The sequence below is a fragment of the Euprymna scolopes genome, chromosome 39, assembly GCF_053919585.1.
Source record: "Euprymna scolopes isolate OS-2025 chromosome 39, ASM5391958v1, whole genome shotgun sequence".
NCBI classification, from domain to species: domain Eukaryota; kingdom Metazoa; phylum Mollusca; class Cephalopoda; order Sepiida; family Sepiolidae; genus Euprymna; species Euprymna scolopes.
Window position 1 is genome coordinate 33,053,066 of NC_136520.1, and position 23,585 is coordinate 33,076,650.

At 36.0% G+C, this 23,585-nt stretch overlaps 1 protein-coding gene across 1 annotated transcript in view; it reads left to right on the top strand.

Moving 5' to 3' along the window:
• LOC145263726 (F-box/LRR-repeat protein 4-like) overlaps positions 1-23,585 on the top strand; it is a 102,359-nt gene that overhangs the window by 26,946 nt on the left and 51,828 nt on the right. Inside the window, exons 7-11 of the mRNA XM_080120699.1 lie at positions 1,042-1,112; positions 8,295-8,364; positions 10,554-10,651; positions 20,461-20,570; positions 21,956-22,085. Of these exons, the coding sequence (XP_079976825.1) occupies positions 1,042-1,112; positions 8,295-8,364; positions 10,554-10,651; positions 20,461-20,570; positions 21,956-22,085 (479 nt within the window). The remainder of the gene's footprint in view (positions 1-1,041; positions 1,113-8,294; positions 8,365-10,553; positions 10,652-20,460; positions 20,571-21,955; positions 22,086-23,585) is intronic.

Genomic DNA, 23,585 nt, shown 5'->3' on the forward strand with positions numbered 1-23,585 from the left:
CTATTTATTTCTAACTGCACATCGAACGGATACAATAATATTTAGTTTGCTGCAACTTATCATAGCAAAGTTCTATACAAAATTTCAACTTCTACAATAAATGTGATATTGTAGTTACTGATACCTATTAATCTCTAACTACGCATTGAACAAATAACATGATACTTAATTCACTGCACCTTATAACATATTACGTATAATATATTACTATAGAAAAATGTGAGCATGAAAAGTAATATGGTTAAGCTTAAACATGGAAAAGAAAAGTACAAGATATTCTAGTAAAAAATATGATAAATTTATAACTTAAAATATTGCAGCATTAAGAATTGATTATAAATGTTAAATTGAATTTTAAAAACATTCTTAATGCTGCAATATTTTAAGTTATAAATTTATTATATTTTTTACTAGAATATTTGTCCTTTTCTTTTCTATGTTTAAGCTTAACCATATTACTTTTCATGCTCACATTCTCTATTGTAATCCATGATTTTTCCAGGCTTCCAGTAAATTCACTTGTTCTTTGTTTAATTTCAGTCTTAATTTTTTGCCCCCATAAACATAACATACACATATGTAATAATAATGTGCGGCACTTGTCTGCTTTCAGTAAAATCCCCCCCAGTTATCTCCCTTTCATGCTTTCATTCTCTCTGTTTCACCTGTTACTTCTTTTTTCGCGAGAGTGGTGAATTGGTAGCAACAGTAGTCGCTGAAGCGACATGGTTGCTATGGAAACCAGTCATAAAAAACATTGCTTACTTCCTTACGGTTTTTTACGATTTTGAACACCAGTAAATTCATCATAACTGTAATAATTGTTTGAAATTTGGTCGAAAAACGAGTGAGCGGTGGAGCTTTAAAGCAGTTCTAAATGACTAAAACTACCACTTGACCATATATTCAATCACGCTAGTGTTTGAATGATAGTATAATAATGTAAAATTTCAGCCAGATCGTCTCAGTAGTTTCTGAGAAAAAGTGGAACGGAACACAGATTAAGATTGATATAATATGTATGTATTTTATCTATTTCAGGGGGAAATTTTGTTCTTCATTCTAAGCTATTTGGATCAAGTGTCTTTAGGCCGGCTTTCACAGACTTGTAGGTAAGCTCATTCTAAAATCATTTTTTATTTTCTTCTCATTTTGAAATCAATCACTCATAACTCAGTGATGAAAGAATTCCAGGATTTCCGATTTTAGCATTTACAACATTACATTTGATGACGCATCTGTCAGTCAACTTGAATCTGCCATTTTGGAAGATCAATGCATGACTATTTGCCAAATAGCTTAAGAAATGAAGATTAGTACAAAGTCTGTGGAAACTATCTGTCATGACCGTTTGTATATGCATAAGGTGTCTGTCTTATGGATTCTAGACACCTTTCTAGAAGCGAGAACACATCGAGTGCTCGAGGATGAATTTGATTAGTCAAGAAGATAAGTTCAAGTTTTTCAAAAGACTGATTATACAGGATGAAACCTGGGTCTATTACTATAATCCACAGACCAAAACCCAGTCAGTGCAGTAGAAATACTTGGACTCACTACCCCCAAAGAAGGCAAGGGATTAGTCCTTTGCCAGAAAGGTTATACTCATTATTCAAATGTGGGATCGTAGACTCAACGAAAGGGAGTTAGATGCCTAGTCAGCTGCTGAAATGAAAGAAACACACATTAGCAATAATGAAGGAACTCAGGAGTATATTGTTCATCTCCTTCCTCCCAGTCCATGATAGTTTCTGATTCAAAAGCAAGAGTACTCAGGGTGCATTCCCTCAGACCAGGGTTGTTGAAAAGCTGTAAGTTCTTCAGAGCTTGGGACATCTTTGTCACCACCGGTGATCTATCTATCACTCCCTCATCCTAACATGTCATATCAAAAACATCAGAGTCGGGTCATGTGTTGGTGTAGACTTACTTTGAGCAGTGGCATCAGTGATCAGTGGGTCAGGAAGGGGTGCATGAACAGGAAGAGGAGCATGAACTGATGGAGTATGAACTGTCACCACATCACCAGCTGACAGAATGAACTGATGATTGGTAATCACATTTGGTGGCATCAGTTTTAGAAAGTGGCTATTCCGCAATGTGGTTCATCCGGAATGAAACATCTTCAAACGATACTGGCGGTTTGGTAGAACCTCAACAATATGACCGCCAAGTATTCACTTCTTGTCTTTATCCTGCAACAACACATGACCCCAATAACTGTGGTTGGAGTTCATGAACTTTTGAATTATAGCGTTTCAACAAAGCCTTGTTGCGCTTACTGAATGATGCTTCCCTATCCTGTGCAGAGATGACCCACTCTTTGTGGATGTGATAATGATGTGGATGGGATGGGATTCCATCACAAAGTTGGCGGTATAACAAAATCTGGGCAGAGGAGTATTCCAGTACTGCAGTATGGCATGAGCAGCTCTGTCAGTATTCAAACTGCCATTCATGTCAATTGTGGATAATTCTTTTCGCTGTTTTTATTCCAATTTCTGCCCTGCCATTTGATTGGGGATAGCTTGTATGTTACACCCCACACCTGGAGAAAATTTTTTAACTCATGTTAACCCATGTACTTAGGGTTACCATCAGAACTCAACTCCTCTGATACACCATACGCAACAAATAGGTTACGAAAAATGTCTACCAATGTTTTTCCATTGACTTTGTGTGCTTTTAGTGCATATACACAAATCCACCCACTAAATCTGTTCACGACAGTCACATATACATGCGATCCAAGTTCAAAATAGTCGCTACATATTTATTGGATTGGATATTCTGGTGATTTGGTCAAGATGAGTGGCTCAGATGGATTTGATGGTGCACGTTTCGCACAATCAAGGCAATTGTCCTTGTAAATTTTGATACACTAGTCAAGACCAGGCCAATATATACACTGATTTGCACGAAACTTCATGCCAGAGACATCCTGACTGGCAGCATGCAGGTTATCAAGGAAAACTTTGTGCAATGCTTGCGGGATTACAAGCTGCTGATCCAAGAGAGCAATGCCATGGAAGGTGGTGAGCTGATGCCAGACTGCCCAATATTCTCGGAGGTGACCTGCAACACGATTCCATTTATCAGGGAAGCCAGTTTGGTTGAGAGAAATCAGGTCTTGATAGTTGCGGTTCGCCTGTGCTGCACTGGTGACATCATCAAACATGATATTACTTAATTTACACAAGGCTAAAACACTGACTGTCTCAAGTTTAGACACATTCTCTGGAATTGGTGCAAAAGGAAGGCATGCTGGTTTGGCTGGTGGAGCACAAGATGGCTGGACTCCTCTGACAACGGGTGGTGTCTGCATTGGATGGGATAGCTTATATGTTAATTTTCTTATACCCTTCCCTACTGAAGTACAAGCGATCAACCTTGTCACAGAAAAAGAGGGTTTGCGTGGTGAGATGACCCTCAACATTGAACTCGGCAGTGATACACCCCTTGTATATTAAGGCAGATTCACCAACAGCTAACACCCTTTTGAAGCAAGGAAGCAACTTTCGGGCCAGCCAAGCATATGTTTGCACCACTATCAGGAAAAATGTTCAGAACAGGTTGTTGTCCAATTATATCTGGTCGAACTGATGCCTTGATTCCACAGATAACAGAAAGGGCAGTGTAGAGGTCAGTATTGAGCTGGACATGAGGTATCAGACTATTGCTCTTGAATATGTGTGGATATCTGTATACATTACTGAAGTGGTTTGGTTTCCTGTACACCAAACAAGTCTTACTCCAGGCAGCACAATGTGTATGGCGAAGGGAGGGGGGGGTAAATATATCATCGGCAATACTACCACACTCTTGACAGGATTGTGGTGATTTGAGTTGAGATTTGTTTCTGCGATAGCTGGATACTAGTCCAAGAGCACAAATATCAGATGACTGGCTGAGCTGAGACTGATCTCTGAGCGCTGCTATAAAGGCTTCTGCATGCTTGACAACATCTTCGATGGCCGGCAACTAACTAACCTTAGCCCAAATATCTGTTTGGGAGTTACGTTGTTGCATTATCCCATGGATAAACTTGTCCTTGATGTTGATCGGACACATGACAAAATGGCATCAAGGACAAGCGAATTTACAATCCACCGCAAGTGATTAGTAAACTAAAATGTCCTTCAAAGATTCATTTTCAGCTTGATTGAGGTTGCCGAAATTCATGCGATGGACAGCAAGGTTAATGCATACTGTAACCAAGGATTCAATTGTCTCAAGGATTTCATCTGCTGAAAAATGCAGGATACGAATTAATGACACTGTTCTGTACAGAATCCTCACAACAACTGTATAGGAGGTTCTGAAACTGTGTTGGGGGTATGTTGATAACGTTCTTGTACACTCCCCAATCAATGACAAGCTTGCAGAACTGAAATGTTCGCCACAACAGTAAAGAGTTGGATTGAGGCAGTGAGAGGTTTGAAATTGCGGAACTGGCAATGACGGACAGCTCTATCTTCGGAGAATAGGTTTGGGCGAGAGCAAGGATAGCAAGTCTGTTACCAAGAACATGAATACCGAAACTGTCAAAATGGGCATCAGTTAGTGTTTGAACAGTTTTCTCTATGATACTGTTTTTCACAAAGGTTTGAGCGTATTGCATATAGGGTATGGTCAGGGTGCAGGATATCAGTCTCAGTAAAGAACTGTCTACATTCAGCATCGCCCCTGCATCGTAGCGCCATATTCAAATGTGGTACTGTATGCTCAATGAAAGGAAGTTAGATGGCTAAAGGCCAGTCAACTGCTGAAATGAAAGAAACACAAATGAGCAACAATGAAGGAACTGAGGAGTATATTGTTCACTCATAGAATAGAGGAGTATATTGTTCACTCATAGTTTTTTTAGAACCAGGATGGAAGAGTGATGACAGATTTCCTGATAAAGTGTAGCACAATTACAGGAACTTATTATGTTTCACTTTTGAGGAAATTAAGAGAAAACTATCGAAATTGAGAATTGAGGCAAGATTATCAAAGTTATCCTTCTGCAAAACAACGTTCTGGTCCACGATGTGCATGTCACCAGATAAAAAGCACGGGCATGTGGTTATGAAATCCTACCCCATCCTCCCTACTCTCCTGATTTTGCACCCCCTGTCTTTTACTTCTTCCCAACCATTAAGTTATTTTTGAAAGGAAAGCATTTCCCGGTGCTGCAGCCTTTATTTCCAAAGTCAAGTTATCGTTGGAGGAACAACTGTTTTTGTAGAACATTTCAGTTCTACAGAAACAGTTTTCAAAACTGCATTAAATGATGGGAGAAACTCTGGGTGGTTCCTATGTAGAGAAAGACTAATAACTTTGCCAAATTTCCTTGTTCTACTCCTATGAGAAGTAGGTCAGGGACCTTACTTATTGAATGCCATTCACAGATATGATGAGAATAAAATTTTGCTTTAGAATAGCTACTATAAAAAGGGTTAATAGTTACTTGCAGGACCTGTGGAAATTCCACAGAATGAGAAATATATTTAATTAACTTGATAAAGCTGATCTTTTTCTAGGTAGCGCAAAAAATTAGTTATTTGTACAGAAAAAAACAATAACACGCAGCAAGTACATGTTTACTAACATTTCTATGAAAATAGTCCCCATTGTATTTTAAATATATAACTGACACAAATAAGATAAATTAATAAGTACTAATAAATACTAAGAAAGTAATATTGTGCTACATAGTTCAATACAAATAAAATCACATTGTAGGAGACAATCTTAAATTTACTCCTTCAGTCCAACATGTCCTGACAGACAATGTTCTTTTTTTTTTGTCTTGTTTCTTTCAAATGTTCCCTTTTTTTTACATAACGTTTTGCTGACTTCTTTCTCCAGTAAAGAACTGCTGCATATTGAATTTACTGTAAGTTCTTTTTTTCACACCATTGCAACAATATATTATTACAATTATATTTGAAAACAAGACTACATCAAAGGGAGGTCATTCTCATATTCTTGCCCAAAGTTGACAGATTGGCCTTTTTAAAGTTAAATTTTGCAAATTTGGCCTCTTTTGAAGCAGTTTGGCATTCATAAATTATATTTGGCCTCTTTTTTTTTTATATAAAGCGTAACGTACAGACTAACTAAGGAAGGAACAAGCAGAATATCATATAGATAAGAGATGCATTGACATATTGAAAAATTAATTGGTCAATACAATTACTGCTTTTATATTTATTCTTCATCAAATTACTGTTGCGTTATCTGATTTCATTAAGGGTAAGTCATTTAAAGGTAAATAACAATGAGAGGAAGAAGAATGTTCATGTTGCTTCCGGAGAGGAAAGAGATGAAAGAAAAAAAAATTATCATCACACGCGGCAGCATGGCTCTGAACAATTTCGTCTACATAACATGACACGACACAATCCCGAACAACTCCATCGATTCAAACCCAAACACCTGCAACAATTCGACACAACACAATCCTGAACAACTTTGTTGATTCGAACCCGAAAACCTCTGAAAATTCGACACAACACAATCCTGAACAACTTTGTTTATTCGAACCCGAAAACCTCTGACAATTCGACACAACACAATCCTGAACAACTTTGTTGATTCGAACCCGAAAACCTCTGAAAATTCGACACAACACAATCCTGAACAACTTTGTTGATTCGAACCCGAAAACCTCTGAAAATTCGACACAACACAATCCTGAACAACTTTGTTGATTCGAACCCGAAAACCTCTGACAATTCGACACAACACAATCCTGAACAACTTTGTTTATTCGAACCCGAAAACCTCTGACAATTCGACACAACACAATCCTGAACAACTTTGTTGATTCGAACCCGAAAACCTCTGAAAATTCGACACAACACAATCCTGAACAACTTTGTTGATTCGAACCCGAAAACCTCTGACAATTCAACACAACACAATCCTGAACAACTTTGTTGATTCGAACCCGAACACCTCTGACAATTCGACATGACATAATCCTGAACAACTTTGTTGATTCGAACCCAAACACCTCTGACAATTCGACATGACACAATCCTGAACAACTTTGTTGGTTTGAATCCAAACCCCTCTGACAATTCGGCACAACACAATCCGGAACAACTCTGTCGATTCGACACAACACGATCCCGAACAACTCCATTGATTCGAACCCGAACAACTCTGTTGATTTGAACCCAAACACCTCCGACAATTCGATATGACACAATTCCAAACAACTCTGTTGATTTGAATCCAAACACCTCCAACAATTCGATATGATAAAATCCCGAACAACTCCCTCGATTTGAACTCAGACACCTTTGACGATTCGACACAACATGATTATGAATGAAATGACTCAACCCGACACATTACCAGAGCAATCTTTGCGCACAATCCCAAACCACTCCATCATGACACAATTCCAAACAACTCTGTCAATTCTACATGACACGATCCTGAACAACTCTATCGATTTGAACCCAAACACCTTCGACAATTCAGTATGATACAATCCCAGACAACTTCCTCGATTCAAACCCGATCACCTCTGACGATTCGACGCAACATGATCCTGAACAAAATGACTCAACACGACACATTACCAAAGCAACCTCTGCAGTTACTCTGATAATGAATCTGGTATTGGCTTTTTATAGCCCTTTGACAAACTAATTTTCACCGTAGGTAGGCCCAACTAAGACATTGATATACAATTCTTGAGCGCTTCCATGCACACTCGTCACAGTTCAGTGATGTTAAACAGACAACGTTTTACAAGGAGATACACATGGAACATGGGAGCACATGCATCTTCACACATGCATCTGTGTGCATTCAAAAATGTGCACCTGCTGCACCTGTGGATTATTGCCGTTATTAAATTAAGAATCCAATTTAATCAAATAAAAGTCTTCAGTACATACATTTGGTCTTTAATCCTGCTCACTGTTTTTTCTATGTGGCCATTGCTTACATCATTGATAATCCAGTGGTTTGATCTCTGTTGCTTCAAAAGGAATAAACTTCACGCACAAAAACATAAAGAGACTGCTGACAGTTTAAAGGCTTTATTTTGGGAGAAGAATGTTCTTTCAAAAGAGGGGAGAAACAGAAAGATCATACAACAATGATAACTTATAATATACTAGTGGGAGTACCCGGCGTTGCCCGGGTGTTTGGAGGTGTGTGTGTGTGGTGGGGGAGGGGTAAATCAAAACAAAATGGAAAACAAAGAATAAGCGAACATAATAGCTCTGTTTAAATATTATAAAAAAAAACAACATATAATAGACCTATCTTATTATTTATGATTACAGGTATTTAAAAGAACGTACATATGACAGTTTTTTATGGACAGAACTTAACTTAAAGCCTTACTGGCATCAGGTAAATATCCAAATAATTTTCTATTTTTTTCTCTTCATTATTGTGATCAGATAGTTGGATGTCATTCAGAATCTATGGTTCCCCCCTTGTCAAACTTTCACAAAAGCACCCGATTAGCTACTACCATTATAAACGATTTCCCCCACTCTCTATCTGTGCCTAAATGTGAACGCAGATTCCATGAACAAAGCTTCTTTCCCAGAACTGCCCACCTGTGAAACAATGTTCCACTGGCCCGCTTCCCGGTTGAATACAGCATAGTAGTCTTCAACTCTAATGTAAATAAGTTCTTATTGAGCTGTACTTATAAATAATCAATTTCAACCCAATTTACACCATTAACGATTACTATACTACCACTTTACATTCATTAACCCTTATCCTCGAGTGGTCTTCAGGTCTTAATAAGTGATGACTCCTAAGTGAAAAAAAAAATACCTTATTGTGATAAACCTTAGGAGTAAACAATGCTTAGACCCCTGCAATGTTAAAAGGTTTTCTAGTAGATATGTTAGCTAGTACATAATAGCTTTTTGGTGTCCACCTTACAGATAATAATGAACTCTTCTTCTTACTATGAAGGCCAGGAGAATATGTCTATCGGAATTATACACAAGTCATACACACTTGACACTTGGACTAACTTATTTATTGTATTTGCTTTTCTGATCAATTTTTTTTTTCTACTAAATACTAAGTCGCGTCTTTTTTTCGGACCCTTACTAGTCCTCAACAACTGCTGTGAATAGAGAGTTAGTTCCCCTGATGAAAACTATGTGCATATTTTTATAGGTTTGCATGTAAACTATTATTATATTTTTATAGATTCGCATGTAAACTAATTATGACTTTTGGAATACAGTTACTAAATATCCATATCTGGGCTATATGTATTTTAATTTAGATTTATGTAAATACTAGCCTGGGTGCTCAGCATCGGGTTGTTGAATATGTGTGTTGAGCAAAAGAAAAAAAAAAGTGGTAGTAAACAGGCAGGCTTGAACCTGTAACCGTGAAGGAGGAAAAGAATGTGAAAAAAAAAAGTGACATGTTTGCTGTTGTACCCATCGCCAAACCGGAAGTGACGTAGGTTTAAATTAAGGTTAGACAATCGAAAAAAGGTGATGACTTTCGAAAATATCGGCGAAATAAGCGACCCCCCCACCTCCCTGTAGAAAAGTGCCCGGTTGAGGGTGAAAGAATTAATGTTTTTAGCCAATTTTTCGATATTTGTCGTCCGAGTGGTTGAGCTTCAAAATGATACCGATCTCGTGAAAATCCGTCCCCTCTGTCAAAAGTTTTAGTCAAACATACTAATATACATACATTTAAACAGACAGGTGAGATTTATATTATAGATGGTAAAAAGAGTGATGGAAGCTTTTTGTGAAAATTCAGATACTGCCGATTTCTATAAAATGTGTTAACATTTTATAGAAATTGGCAGTATCTGAATTTTTTGGACATCAATTAATGAATATACCCCAAACTTCAGTTTCTTTGGAGTATTTTAAACGTTTTTTTAGGAGGCGTAATATGGGAATAACATTCCATTTTAATTTGATCCATAGCCATTAGACACCAAATAAGCAAATTTCTTTAAATTTCAGTTTCTTCTTAAAGTCCCTTAAGCTTGTAATACATTATTAAGCTTTTATACATTTTCTAGTATTAAAAGCTTCCACCTGCATTCTCTCCTCTCCTCTCACTTCCACCTGCATTCTTTCTTGCCTCTCCTCTCACTCCCACCTGCATTTTTTTCTCCACTCCCTCCCATCTGCATTCTCTCCTCTCCTCTCACCTGCATTTTTTCTCTCTTCTCTCACCTGCATTCTTTCTCTCCTCTTACTCCCACCTGCATTTCTCTTATCTTCTTACTTTTCACTGTATCCTTTCCATACTTCTTTCTTTGACTTAATTTATCCTCTTTTCTTACTTCTGCCAGCACTCTTCCCTACTCCTTCTTCTTTATTTCCTTTATTTTGGACCATACTATCTCACCCGTTACTTCTATTCTGAAGCATGCTATCTGCTATGTTCCTCTTCATTTCATCTGTCTTTTCATCTCTTCTCTGGACTTTATTAATTCAAAGTTTAAAACACAACATTTAAAAATATGTCTCCTTATTTTCATTTAAGTGATTCTATCAAGTAATTATTCATGAATTTTGTTGATTTTCATCGACCAGGTCAATAACAGCACTTTGATTCACATGACCAACAGATGCAGCATGTTACAGAAACTGGACGTCTCTTGGTGTTCCTTACTTTCATCAGGACTTCACAGGTTTTGTTGATTAATTTATTTCCTATTATATTTTAGTTTTGTTCTTTTTTCCGTCTTGAGACAATGGATACCCCCTATAGAGGTGTTTCCGTGGTGTCTATAGTGAAGCAAGATTGTGCAATTCCCAAACATACCTCTCATAAACCAGCATTGCTTGAGTTCAGTGGTGTATAGAAGTCCAAAATGACTCGAAATAATACCAGGAGAAAAACTGATGTTATTTTGGAGTTTTGATTTTGTTGAAAAACTGAGTCAAGTCTACCCAACTATTTAATCTATAATTGGCGGAAAGATTTATGGATGCATACCTTTACCAAGGGAATCAATGAAAGTGACACTGTAACTTCGATAGAATTCAAACCTGACATGACAGCACATAGTTTGTGTCTGTAACCACTACAATACGCCACTTATTATATCTTACCTTCAATATATATATATATGTGTGTGTAAATATATTTCTTCAATTATATTTCACTTTTTATTTATACCAATCTTTCGATTTATGAAGCTCAATAGAATTACAGAGCATATAACAAATAAATGACAAATGGCCATCTTACTGTTTATTCCTTTAAGTAAGTTGACATGCACAATACTTGATAGCACCTTTTTCGTAGCACAAAATCATTCATTTAATTATTATGTTAATCAATGAATTTATTTTGCCCTTAACTCATCAGAAGAAAAAGCACTTATCAATTTTAAAAGAAAATAAAAGCATATGGGCATGATTACAAAATCTGAAAATTGGGAGAGAAGTTGCAATTACCTTTTTTTCTTTTATTACGCCATTTTTGAATTTTTAACCCTATATATATATATATATATATATATATATATATATATATATATATATATATATATATATATATACATATTAGTGTTGGCAATTAATTGGAATCAGGAACGGGAATAATTGAATTTTTGAAGGCATTGGCATCGGAAAAATTTGTGCCTATTTTCCGATGCCAAAAACGATTCCTTTAATTATCTTTTTTATTTGATTTTGTTTAAAGAAAATCCTCCACTGCTAGTAGTAATAATACAATAATAAATATTTACTAGTAAAACTAAAATCATTAGATCATCTCCCTACACAAGTATGTTTTGCATTTCAGAGAATATTTTTATGGCAATTGTGGAAAAATAACAACTTTTATAGTTAAATATTTTGAGATTTATAAAGAATCAGAATCGGAATCAAGAATTTAATATGAAATCAGTAATGGTATTAGAATCAGGAAAAATATTGGAATCATCCCATCACTAATATATATTAGTGGTCTGGTAAGGCCAAAGAGGAGACAACCAAGCAGCAAAACTGAAACTGGACACTATATATACAAATGTAGGCAAATTTGGGCAAATTTTTGGTTTGAAAATATAGGTTCTTTTTTACCAATTGTCATAAAATTTTAATAATAGAATAGTATTATAATCTTTAAAAAGCCTGCAAATTTTCATGTAGTTTCATCCCAAAGAACCAAAGATATGAGCATTTCAATATTCAATTGGGTTACGAGTATAGCTATATCTATATCCATATCCATATATATACAAGTTAGAAAAGCATTTCATCCAAGGCATGAAAATTGTTAACAAAATGATTTTACTATAAGCTTTAAAAATAAAGGTACAAGATTCAATTTGAAATTTATTTATCTTCAAAGTGCACTTTTATACATTTTATAAAGTAAGGTATAAAAATTTAATTTAAATTGAATCAAAAAAATTACCTTGGATTTATTTTATGTAATGTACATTCTGTTGCAATTTCAAAACATTATCTTTCATCTAGCAATTAATGATACAGATATAAAATTTTTAATTATTTTTTTTAAAAAGTGCAACAGAATATATATTACATAAAATAAATCCAAGGTAATTTTTTGATTCAATTTAAATTAAATTTTTATACCTTACTTTATAAAATGTATAAAAGTGCACTTTGAAGATAAATAAATTTTAAATTGAATCTTGTACCTTTATTTTTAAAGCCTATAGTAAAAACATTTTGTTTAAGAATTTTCATGCCTTGGATGAAATGCTTTTCTAACTTGTATCTTATCTTTTTAAGATTATATTTTAAAACTCTCCTTCTCTCTATTTCAGTTTGTATGTCTCCTCACACCACACCTCATTTTTGCAACCCCCTCTTTGTATTATTACAGGTCTGAATATTCTCTCTATTTCAGTTTTTATTTCTCCTCACACCACAACTCGTTTTTTGCAACCCCCCTCTTTGTAATACAGGTCTGAATAATGAGAAAATCTGAATTTTTTTTTTAACAAAAATTTTAAAATAACTTTTTTTCGATTAAATTTTCTTAAACTTCTTTCAGAATAGAAAATCTTTAAAATTTAATAAGGAATATATTTCATATAGGTTTCATTAACAAATATTCAGTACATAACGAGAAAAATGGAGATGAAAATTTCAAAAGGAATGTATAACTGGTTACGGTCAATAGTAGTCCTCACCAGCGAAAGTCTTTGTTATTGTTATTATTATTTAAAACATTTTGTGTCCTGCTCTTTCGCACAAGGACTAATATATTTCCCCAAAACTTCTGACCTTGATGGAGGGGAGACTAAAACTTGCTGCTATGGTTTCAAATGATCTGAAATAACAGCTAGGGAAGACTTGATTCCAAATATTTCTCATATATTATATCTCCCTTCTTTTTGGAAACAGGGTATGATTATAAATATCTCCAGTATCAAATAATCCTTATACACTGTGAAATTTACTTTATGTATGAAAAGTAAAGGGGGGATATAACATATGAGAAATATTTGGAATCAAGTCTCCCATTGTTGTTATTTCAGATCATTTCAAACCATAGCAAGTTTTAGTGTTCCCTCCATCAAAGCCAGAGGTTTTGGGGAAATATCAGATATTTTGCAATTCATATACAAAACTAGGAAAACAAATGACTGATTGAAATATTGGTAAAAAGCAGTACCTCTCCACCTGCAAAAAATTCCGTTAAAATTACCACTATTATAGGTTTTTGAGGGTGCTGAGAACAAAAATAATATTTAAAATTCCAAGAAATGGGTAGTTTCCAAGATATGGAGAAATTATCGTTTAAAAAAAGTGGAAGGTCACTTTTCTAGATTAATTTAACGTAAAATGAACATCCACTTTATAGCCATCTTTTTTTGTGTGCGAGTGTGTGGGGGAAGATCTGTTATTTCATTTTTAGAGAGCATGTTATTTGGTAATTGTAGCCTGGTAGACCAACATAAAACCTACCTTAAAAAACTTGTTTTCTTTAGGTTTTTGGATGTGCTGAAAGCATATATTGCATTTAAATTTTCTGCAAATAAGTATTTTTTCAGGTATTAAGCAATGTAATTCTTTATGTTATAAGTGGTGGCCATTGTTGTATATAGCGTGTGCATAGTTTTACTTGATACCCAGAAAAATACTTATTTGCCGAAAATTTAAATGTGATATTCGTTTTCAGCACACTTGAAAACCTACTGAAAACATTTTTTAAAGGTAGGTTTTGTGTTGATCTACCAGACCACATTTTTTACTCCTTTTGCACAATACTGCATTAAACTAATATATATATATATATATATATATATATATACTAATAGGCCATTCGGTGTCACCCAGTTATAAAATATGCTTAAATACTTCATTTTAATTCATGTCGATTTTGTATTTATTATCATAGAACTAATTTTCTATCGATTATTATATTGTACCTAATATATAATAGTGACTTCAAAAGTTGAAAAAAAAAATGACTTGTGCCATCAGCTAGAATTGAAACTAAAACATATAGCTCTCCAGTCTTAGCTGTTAGTGTATGACCTAAATCCATACATATACAAAACTGCAAAAAATGATGTTGTTTAGCCTATAACTTTTAATTAGTATATGTTTTTTTTTTTTTTTTTTTTTTTTATTACATTTTCACCCCAAACAAGGCAAATTGCCACTTTGGTGTAGGGGGCTACTATCAGGGGCAACAACTACTGGGGTACTATGTAGGGATTTGGGCAGCAAGGTGTCGGTTCACGTTACACTTGAACTTCTGCACGTCAGTACTGTTGGGGAAGCAGGGACCTGGAATGGAATTCCAGAGTCTTGCGGTTCTGGGGAAGAAACTATTGGAGTAAAAAGATCTTTTACATCTAGGGACCTCTACAGTGTGGGGGTGGGATCTAGTAGCCTGTCGGGTTTGTCGAGGGTGCTCGCGTCGTGGGGGCACAAGTGATTGCAGTTCATCAGAGCATTCACCACTAAAATACTTGTAGAACAGGCAGAGGGATGCAACATTTCGTCGATGGGACAGAGGCTGAAGCTTAGATGCCAGTTCAGGGCCTATCAGATTTGCGACTCTCTTTTGAACCTTGTCAAGGAGCGAGAGACTAGTAGCAGATGCACCAGCCCAGATGTGGCAGCAATACTCCATACATGGGCGAATGGTGGCCTTATAGAGGTACAGAATACTTTCGGGTGTTAGTAGTTTTCTAGCACGGTAGAGAGAGCCTACCTTTCTTGCAGCGGCCCTGGCAATGCCTTCAATGTAATTGTTCCAACTCATGTTTCCTGTGAACGTTAGGCCAAGGAGTTTGAAAGATGGACTCTCAGATAAAGAGTCGTTGGCCATTGCTATTGGTGGTAGAGAGGGTTTCTTGTAATTATTGAATGAAACTAGTTTAGTCTTGGCAGCATTGAACGCGACCAACCACTTTTGTCCCCATTCCACTACAGATTGGAGGTCTTCCTCTAGTGTTTCTGCCATTTCTTTAGAAATGTGTTCATTCGTCTTCCTGTCGTGTCTGCCATAGAGTGTAGTGTCATCAGCATATATACCCATCTCAGAGGCAATGTTGTCGGGGAGGTCATTTATGAATATCAGGAACAATAGAGGTCCAAGGATAGAACCCTGGGGCACTCCCGCATTTATATCATATTGTTTAGATGTGCGACCGTCGAGGACTACCTGGATTTTTCTCTTATCTAAGAAGGATTTAATTATGTTAAGTATTCTACCAGTGATACCGTATGATCTGATTTTACTGAGGAGACCCTCATGCCATACCCTGTCAAAAGCCTTAGATATATCTAGAGCTACCGCTCTGCCTTCCCCCGCTTTGTCCAGTGATTGGTATATACGTTCAGAGATCACGGTGAGGATGTCTGCTGTGGAACGGGCTTGTCTAAATCCATATTGTTTGTCAGTCAGTAGTTTAGCATCTGTAAGATGATGGACTAGAGCATGGTTAATTATGGTCTCAAATATTTTGGCAAAAAGTGGGAGGAGGCTAATGGGGCGATAATTTGATGGGTCTGTCCTTTCGCCAGAATTCTTGAATACTGGTACAACAGAAGCAGTTTTCCAACAGCCCGGAAAGCAAGCTTCATTAAGACATTTGTTGTAGAGTTTGGAGAGAACTGGAGCTACTTCGGCTGAGCACTTTTTTAATAGCACAGCTGGGATAAGATCGGGTCCACATGCTTTTGAGGTGTCAAGGTTTTTTATGATAGCATGCACCTGAGCAGGGGTGGTTTTCAGATCGTCTAGTGTGGCGTCTGTCCGCATAGGAAAGTCAGGTAGGGGGTGGTTGGAAGGGTCCAGTGTGGAGTTTGAGGCAAACCGACTGGCAAGCATGTTAGCCTTGTCGGTTGCTGAGGAGACAACCTCGTGATTGTTGGTTAGTGGGGGAATTGTTGATTGCCCATTATTTACTACACTGTTGTAGATTTTCCAGAAGTCTCGAGTTCCTAGTTTTTGTGCTTCGATGCGCTTTTTAGTGGTTTCCGTAAATTCTCTCTTAGCTGTCGCTATTTCTTTCTTAACGTTATTTCTAGCTTCTATATACTTCAGTCTGTTTGAACTGGACTTATGTCGGTTAAACCTACGGTATGCATGCTGCTTTTGAGTAATGGCAGTTGCACAAGTCGACGTAAACCATTGGGGAGAGTGGGGCTTACTGTAAAATTTCCGCATGGGAACATGCGCTTCGATTGCAGTTTTGAACCAGTCAGTGGTCTCGTTTGCACACTGTTCAGCAGGGAGAGAGAAAATATTTTTCCATGGAGCATCTCTAATTAGTTCCCTGATGGCTTCCCAGTCAGCCTTATTATAATATCTCGTTGTTTTGAGCACTGGCTCTTCAGTTTTGGGTCTAGAGTTTAGGGCGATTTCAACCATTATCACTGCATGATCAGCGTTCCCGAGTGGGCTGTGGGCCTTCGCTATGCAGTCATCGGGAACTGTGGTCAAAAACAGATCTAGAAGTGATGCGTGTTGTTCTTCCTGGTCAGGGAAACGGGTTGGAAACTTAACAATTTGTGATAGGGAGTGAGATATAGCGAAGCTATGGGTTGTGCTGCCCGCTGCATCTGTGTGAGTAGAGAATCCAAGCCAGTTTTTGTGGTGGACATTAAAGTCTCCAAACACATGTATTTGTGCGCTAGTGTCGAGGGACAGTGCCGTGTCTATGCTGTCAGATACTTTGTTTATTATGGAGCAGTCCTGAGTCGAGGGAGAGCGGTAGAGAAAATAATAGTAGCTAATACTGTGTTGCACGTTTAGTCTAAAGCACATAAAGGCTTGATCATCTGTTTCTAGGTTTGTTTCTCTAGTCAAGGGAAGGGTATTACGAATGTAAACTCCAAGTCCGTGCATATGTCTGTCAGAGTCCTTACGGCAGAGTGGGAGATATCCATGCATGTTAAAGTGGTTAGAGGGAATGGAGGAGTGTAGGTTAGTCTCACTTAGTGCTAAGATATCCGGGGTATTTGTTAAGAGAAATGCTTCAACATCAGCTAAGTTAGTTCTAAGCCCACGGATATTTGTGAATGAGAGCCTCAAGGGAGGAGGCAAGTTGAATTTGTTTGTCCCTAATCCTGGTTTAAGCTTATTTTTAGATTGTACTGTCGTCATATTTTTTTTAAGAGTTTCGGTAAGGGGGAGCTAAACAAGAGGTTATGCGGAGCTTCAGACATGCATCACAAGTAGACCATATGTGCAAAAAAAAAACAAAAAAAGGTATAGTCAACTTATGCCAGGCCAAAGTCAATGTTTTTTTGTTTTTTTCTTCAATTTTGACCACTTAGCAGTAATTTCCCCAGCTAAAAAACAAACTGAAAGGGTGCTATAGGACCAAATACCCTATATATCAAATTTCAACTTGGCTCTATAAACCAAATATTCAGAGAGAAGTTTGGTACAGATTTTTCATGCACACACTGACACAGTCATTTTTATCTATACAAAAAAAGAAAAAAACCAGGTATAGTCAACTTATGCCAGGCCAAAGTCAATGTTTTTTTGTTTATTTATTTTTTTCAATTTTGACCACTTAGCAGTAATTTTCCTGGCTAAAAAAACAAATCAAAAGTGTGCTACAAGACCAAATACCCTATATATTAAATAGCAACTCTATAGACCAAATATTCAGAGAGAAGTTTGGTAGAGATTTTTCATGCACACACTGACAGGGTCACTTATATATATATATATATATATATATATATACTAGCAGGGAGACCTGATGTTGCCCAGAATTGAATGATGATTAACAAATGTTTCCCACTCCCATATTTTATTGTCATTGAAATCGGTGAAATTTCCCATTTTTCAATCAAATCGATGGATTGCCTGCTCTAGTTGGGGACCCATCACAGTACACAGGGAGGAAGCTTTACATGTCTCCCTGCATTTATTGTAGACAACACTGCACTATTGAGAATGTACTGTTGATTTTATAAAATTATTTTTATATATAACTAGTCTGGGTGCCCAGCATTGTCCAGGTGTTTGGAGGTGTGTGTTGAGCAAATAAAACGATACGGATTTCGTGGAAATCCGTCGCCTCTGTCAAAAGTTTTAGGCAGACATACAAACATACATACATACATTTAAACAGATAGATTACCCCGAGTGGCCCTTGGGCCTTGATAAGTGGTGAACTCGATGTAAAAAAAAAAAAAAAGGTGAAATTTATATTATAGAACGGCTTGAATTAAAGTTTAAAATGTAAAAGTCAAGTATCATTGTTCAGTTGTGCTCTAAACATAAACATTCATTTCAAATGTACCCTTGTTATATCAAAGAACCTACTGTTGATTTCATATGGCTGGCCTTCTGCTTGTGTGGTGATAATGACTGAAATTTAAGTTTAAAATGAAAAAGTCAGGTATCATTGTTCAATTGTGCTTTAAACAGAAACATTCATAAAACTTCTCAAATGTACTTATGATGTTAGATTGTATAAACTGTTAACTTTTGTCAAAATCGCTTGTTCCTTCTTTCATCAGCTTATTTTGATTATCGATACTATATCTATATCTATTCTATCTAAGAACACTGCTAGATACATAAAATATGTTTGCGTGAAATTTCATAAAAAACGGCCCAGCTGTTTCAGAGTCCATAAGGAATGAACTTACACACACACAAACAAAGTTCTTTTTATATAATAGTAGAAATAGAGATATTTTTTCACCATTAATTACAAAAAAATTAAAACAGATGTCCTTACTGTTTTAATTTCTCAGGCCAAATTTAATAGTTTTATGTCTTTTGTAAAAGTTTTATGCTATGATTTTTTTTTAAGTTTAAACTTTTTCAATCTATCTACAAGACAATTATAAAAAAATAAAACAAAACACAAACTCCAACACATTTTGCAAATATCAGTTGCACTCTGAGTTTGTGTGTGCGTGTGACACCATCGACTCTTTAAATGATAACGTCCACATTTACGTCTACTGTCAAGGCTGTGTTTGTCAGTTGTCATCAGCTCATTTCCTTCTGGTTTGAGTCACCACCTGTGTTCAACTGAGTTAAACTTGCAACTCTTCTCAACTCTATCGTCAACCATACCCAACTGTTTTGAACTTTTGTATAATTTGTTTAAATACCTAAAACTAACTCTAAAATACAGTGTCCAAAAAGTCACTGAAAAGTTTTGAACTTAAATGGATTCTTTAGTTTTGATGATATCTTTCTGTAATTTTAACACAATCTGACTAAGACATTGGAAATTAAAAAATAAATAAATAAAAACAGAATTCAAACAATCTTTATTTATGAAAAATAATGTCTTTTTAATGCTGCTCATTTTCAGCTTTGCATATTTGTGGTCTTTCCAAAACATTATTCATGATAGATTGCAGAATCTCTGGATTGCTATTTAAATCCCTTATTTCATTCCTGATGTTTTTCTTCAATTCTTGCAGGATTTGGAGTTTGTTAGCATAGACTTTTTCTTTAAAATATCTCCACAAGAAAAAGTGGTTAGTAAAGTCTGAGGAACGTGGTGGCCATTTGACATTACCATAGCGAGAGATAATGTTGTTGCCGAAGCATTGCCTAAGAAGCTCCATGGTCTCTCTTACCATATGTGCTGTTGTTCAATACTATACTTATCCATAATTGATTTCCAAAATATTATCTGTAAAATATCTGAAATAGGCAAAAAAAAAAATCATTAATGGTTAAATGATAAAGATTTTCAACCCTTCAGTGACTTTTTGGACACCCTGTATATTGACCTTCTTTCTTCCAATCATCGCTACACCTTGACCAACAATCCCACCTCAGCTTCCTTTTATGTTCCTTGGTGAACAACTTCCTATCTATTGTCTTTCCACCAACCCTATTTTCTATACCTTTGTGTTCCCGATAAACTTATTTCCTCTTGTCTTTTGTCATACTTTTTCTTCTCTTTCTCCCACACTTGAAGGGGGGGGGAGTGGCACCAATAGTATCATAAAATATTTTATTAAATGATTGAGATCATTTTTTTTTTTCTTTTTCCTTTTTCAGTTTGCTAATGGCTACAGAAGAACACTTGGTTTGTTTACGGTTTGCTTGTTGTGACTTTATCACTGAGGATACATTAAAACTGCTGTCTACCTGCTGCCCTAATCTTCAAGGTAAGCATGCAGACGAACAAGATAAATCCATATCTATTGGCACATCAATGGATATATAAGCTATTATTACAATAAAAAGCATAACCATGTTGATATACTGGTTCTCGTTAGATCACTGAAGTTAAGCAACATTGAGCCTGGTCAATACTGAAATGGTTGATCATTTAGGACTTCCAGGTCTGTGCTTATCTCAGCATTGTTTCCAGCAATCCTGAACTTCTTCTTGACACTGAACTCAAGCAGTGCCAGCTCAGGAGAAGTGTGGTTGATGATTGTGCAACACTTGCCTCACAATTACATGCACAACCACCCTTTACAGGGGGTATCCATTGTTATTCAAGATTGAATGAAGGCGTTCGTTCTAAAATAAAAAAGGGTAATGTTAAAGGTTGTGGCCAGAGCAGAATTGTAAGAAAAATGCTATACAGGCAGTAAAAATGGTTTTATGTTGTTCTTCTTTGTTTTTGTTTTTTTATATATCATTAAATGATTAATCCATTTAATATTACGTATGTAAACTTGAAAAAAAAACATACTTGAAATATCTCAACATTATCTGAATAACCAAAATAAAAACAAGATGGTGACCAAACTTGACTGATTTTGTGTGATTTTGTTAATATATATAACTAGCAGTTCAGCCTGGCTTTACTCGGGCCCTATGTACTGTTCATAACTTTATGTGCATATGTATGTATATATTAAAAAGTTTGACTCCTATCCAGGTAACCTGCATCTAAAATTTCAAATGTTTAGACCCAAAATTGGTCAAATCGTTGTACTTTGACTCCTTGACAGTCAAATTTCTGGCCGAAAACCGATTAAAAATATTTTCCTGAATCTCGAATCTGTAGACTGAAAATTGATAGAGTAGTTTGGTAGGGAAATGTACATACACAGACACAGACACAGACACAGACACACACACACACACACACACACACACACACACACACACACACAATTTTACTTTTATTGATATATAGATATCCAAGATTCAGGAAAGGAGTGACTATTCTTGTCTGATTGATAGAAGTTGCTGATTTGAGCTTTTATCCAATCGATTCAATACTTAAAAAAAACTTTTTGCTATTGTTGAGCATTATTCATTCATTTCAAATGAATCAAATAATTATTGTTGGTATTCGTTTCCCTGATATCTTTCTAGTTAGAATTCTTTGGTTTATGAGAGAGACCTCATGAAGGTTGCTAACATCCCTAAAATGTTTCTGTGGAAGGAACTGGATTCGAACTTGGCACACCCAGAGTGTCAGTCCATGTCAACCATTTAGCCACCGGCATTTCCCTGTTGTTGATTTTATAAAAAAGCTACCATAAATGGTTCTTTTTTTTTTTTTTTTTTTTTTTTTTTTTTTTAAATGCAGAATTGGATCTTCAACACTGCCTTAATATTGAAAAAACTGAATTTGAATCTCTTGGTCCGATGCCACAACTTGTGAAACTCAACCTATACAGTACCAAAATCTGCACGCAAGCTGCCAAAACCTTACTGAAGTAAGTTTTTATATATTTGCTTATGGAATGTTAGTACTTCTGCTGTTTATGGACCATGCTATTTTTTAGGTAGGATTTTCAAATTAAATTCAATTTTTACGATATCTTTTGTTTATTAAATCGTTAGGTGAAAGTACAGAATAGTTAACAAAACTGCCTCTCCTCCCCATGTTAAGAATAAATTTATAAATAATAACATTATTATTTTTGTACGATTCTTAAATTGCACAAGTACCGGAATGTTTACTATATAGAATAGTGGTTAAGCATGTAAACAGACTAGTAAAAATAATAACACAGACATATCTTTGAAACTAACCTGTAATCTACATTGAATGATAATCCTAATTTGTAACTTTTGTCTAAAATGCTTCTTTTTTTTTTTTTTTTTTACATGGAAGTCACAATTTATCAAGGCCCAGAGGCCACTCAAGGATAAGGGTTATTGCGTGTACAGTAATCAATGGGGCAATATTGTAGTAATCGTTAGTAATGGAGATCTTACTTAAGGGGGCGGTTTATCAGGAACTTGTTTATGTTGGACTTGAAGACATCCAAGTTGTAGTCAGGTGGGAAACAGGCAAACGGAAGAGAGTTCCACAGGCGTGCACTTCTAAGAAAGAAGTTTTGTTCAGGGAATCTACGTTTTGATTCAGGCACAGATAAAGAGTGGGGAAAATTACTGACAGTGGTTTCAGCTAGATGGGTGTTTTTCGTGAAAGGTTGGCGAGGAGGGACCAGAGATTGGAGCTCAGACGAGCACTTCCCATGGAAATAATGATAAAACAATGACAGGCTCGCATTGTCCCTTCTGTGGGAGAGAGGTTGCATGGAAGAGAAAAGGGCATCCCCCACTAGGTTACGAAGTCTATTTTGTACTCTGTCAAGGCAGGATAGGCTATTTTTAGCAGCTCCTGCCCAGATATGGAAGCAGTACTCCATCCTTGCTTCCTGTTTTGCAACATGCCACATATCTTAGCTAATATGTACTAGCTACATATCTACTAGCAAACTTAACCGCACCAATATTCAGGGAAGGAAGACAGAAAGAATATCACTGCACTTACAAAGATGCTTTGCAACATGCTAGTATGTCTCAGCTTATATGTACTAGCTAACATATCTACTAACAAACCTAACCACATCAAATTTTGAGGGAGGAAGACAGAAAAAATGTCATTGTACTTAAAGACAAAGGTTATGAGTTTGAATATCACATGGACATAAGTATTTTTACTCTGGTTTTGTTTCCAAGATGAACTTTGACCTTTCAAATTACAATATTAAGCAGATTGTTTAATTTTATTTTCATTGTTTTCTGTAATCTATAAACATAGTTATAGAATGTTTCTGAATTTTTGAGATGAGGATTGGTTATTTGTATTATTTTGATTCATCGGACTACTGTTCTCGTCTTGAGTGTCATTTTCACAACGTTTCGAACAATTGCGAAAATCATTTTTAAATGATTTTAAGTGATTAATGGGAAATCGCAGGCTG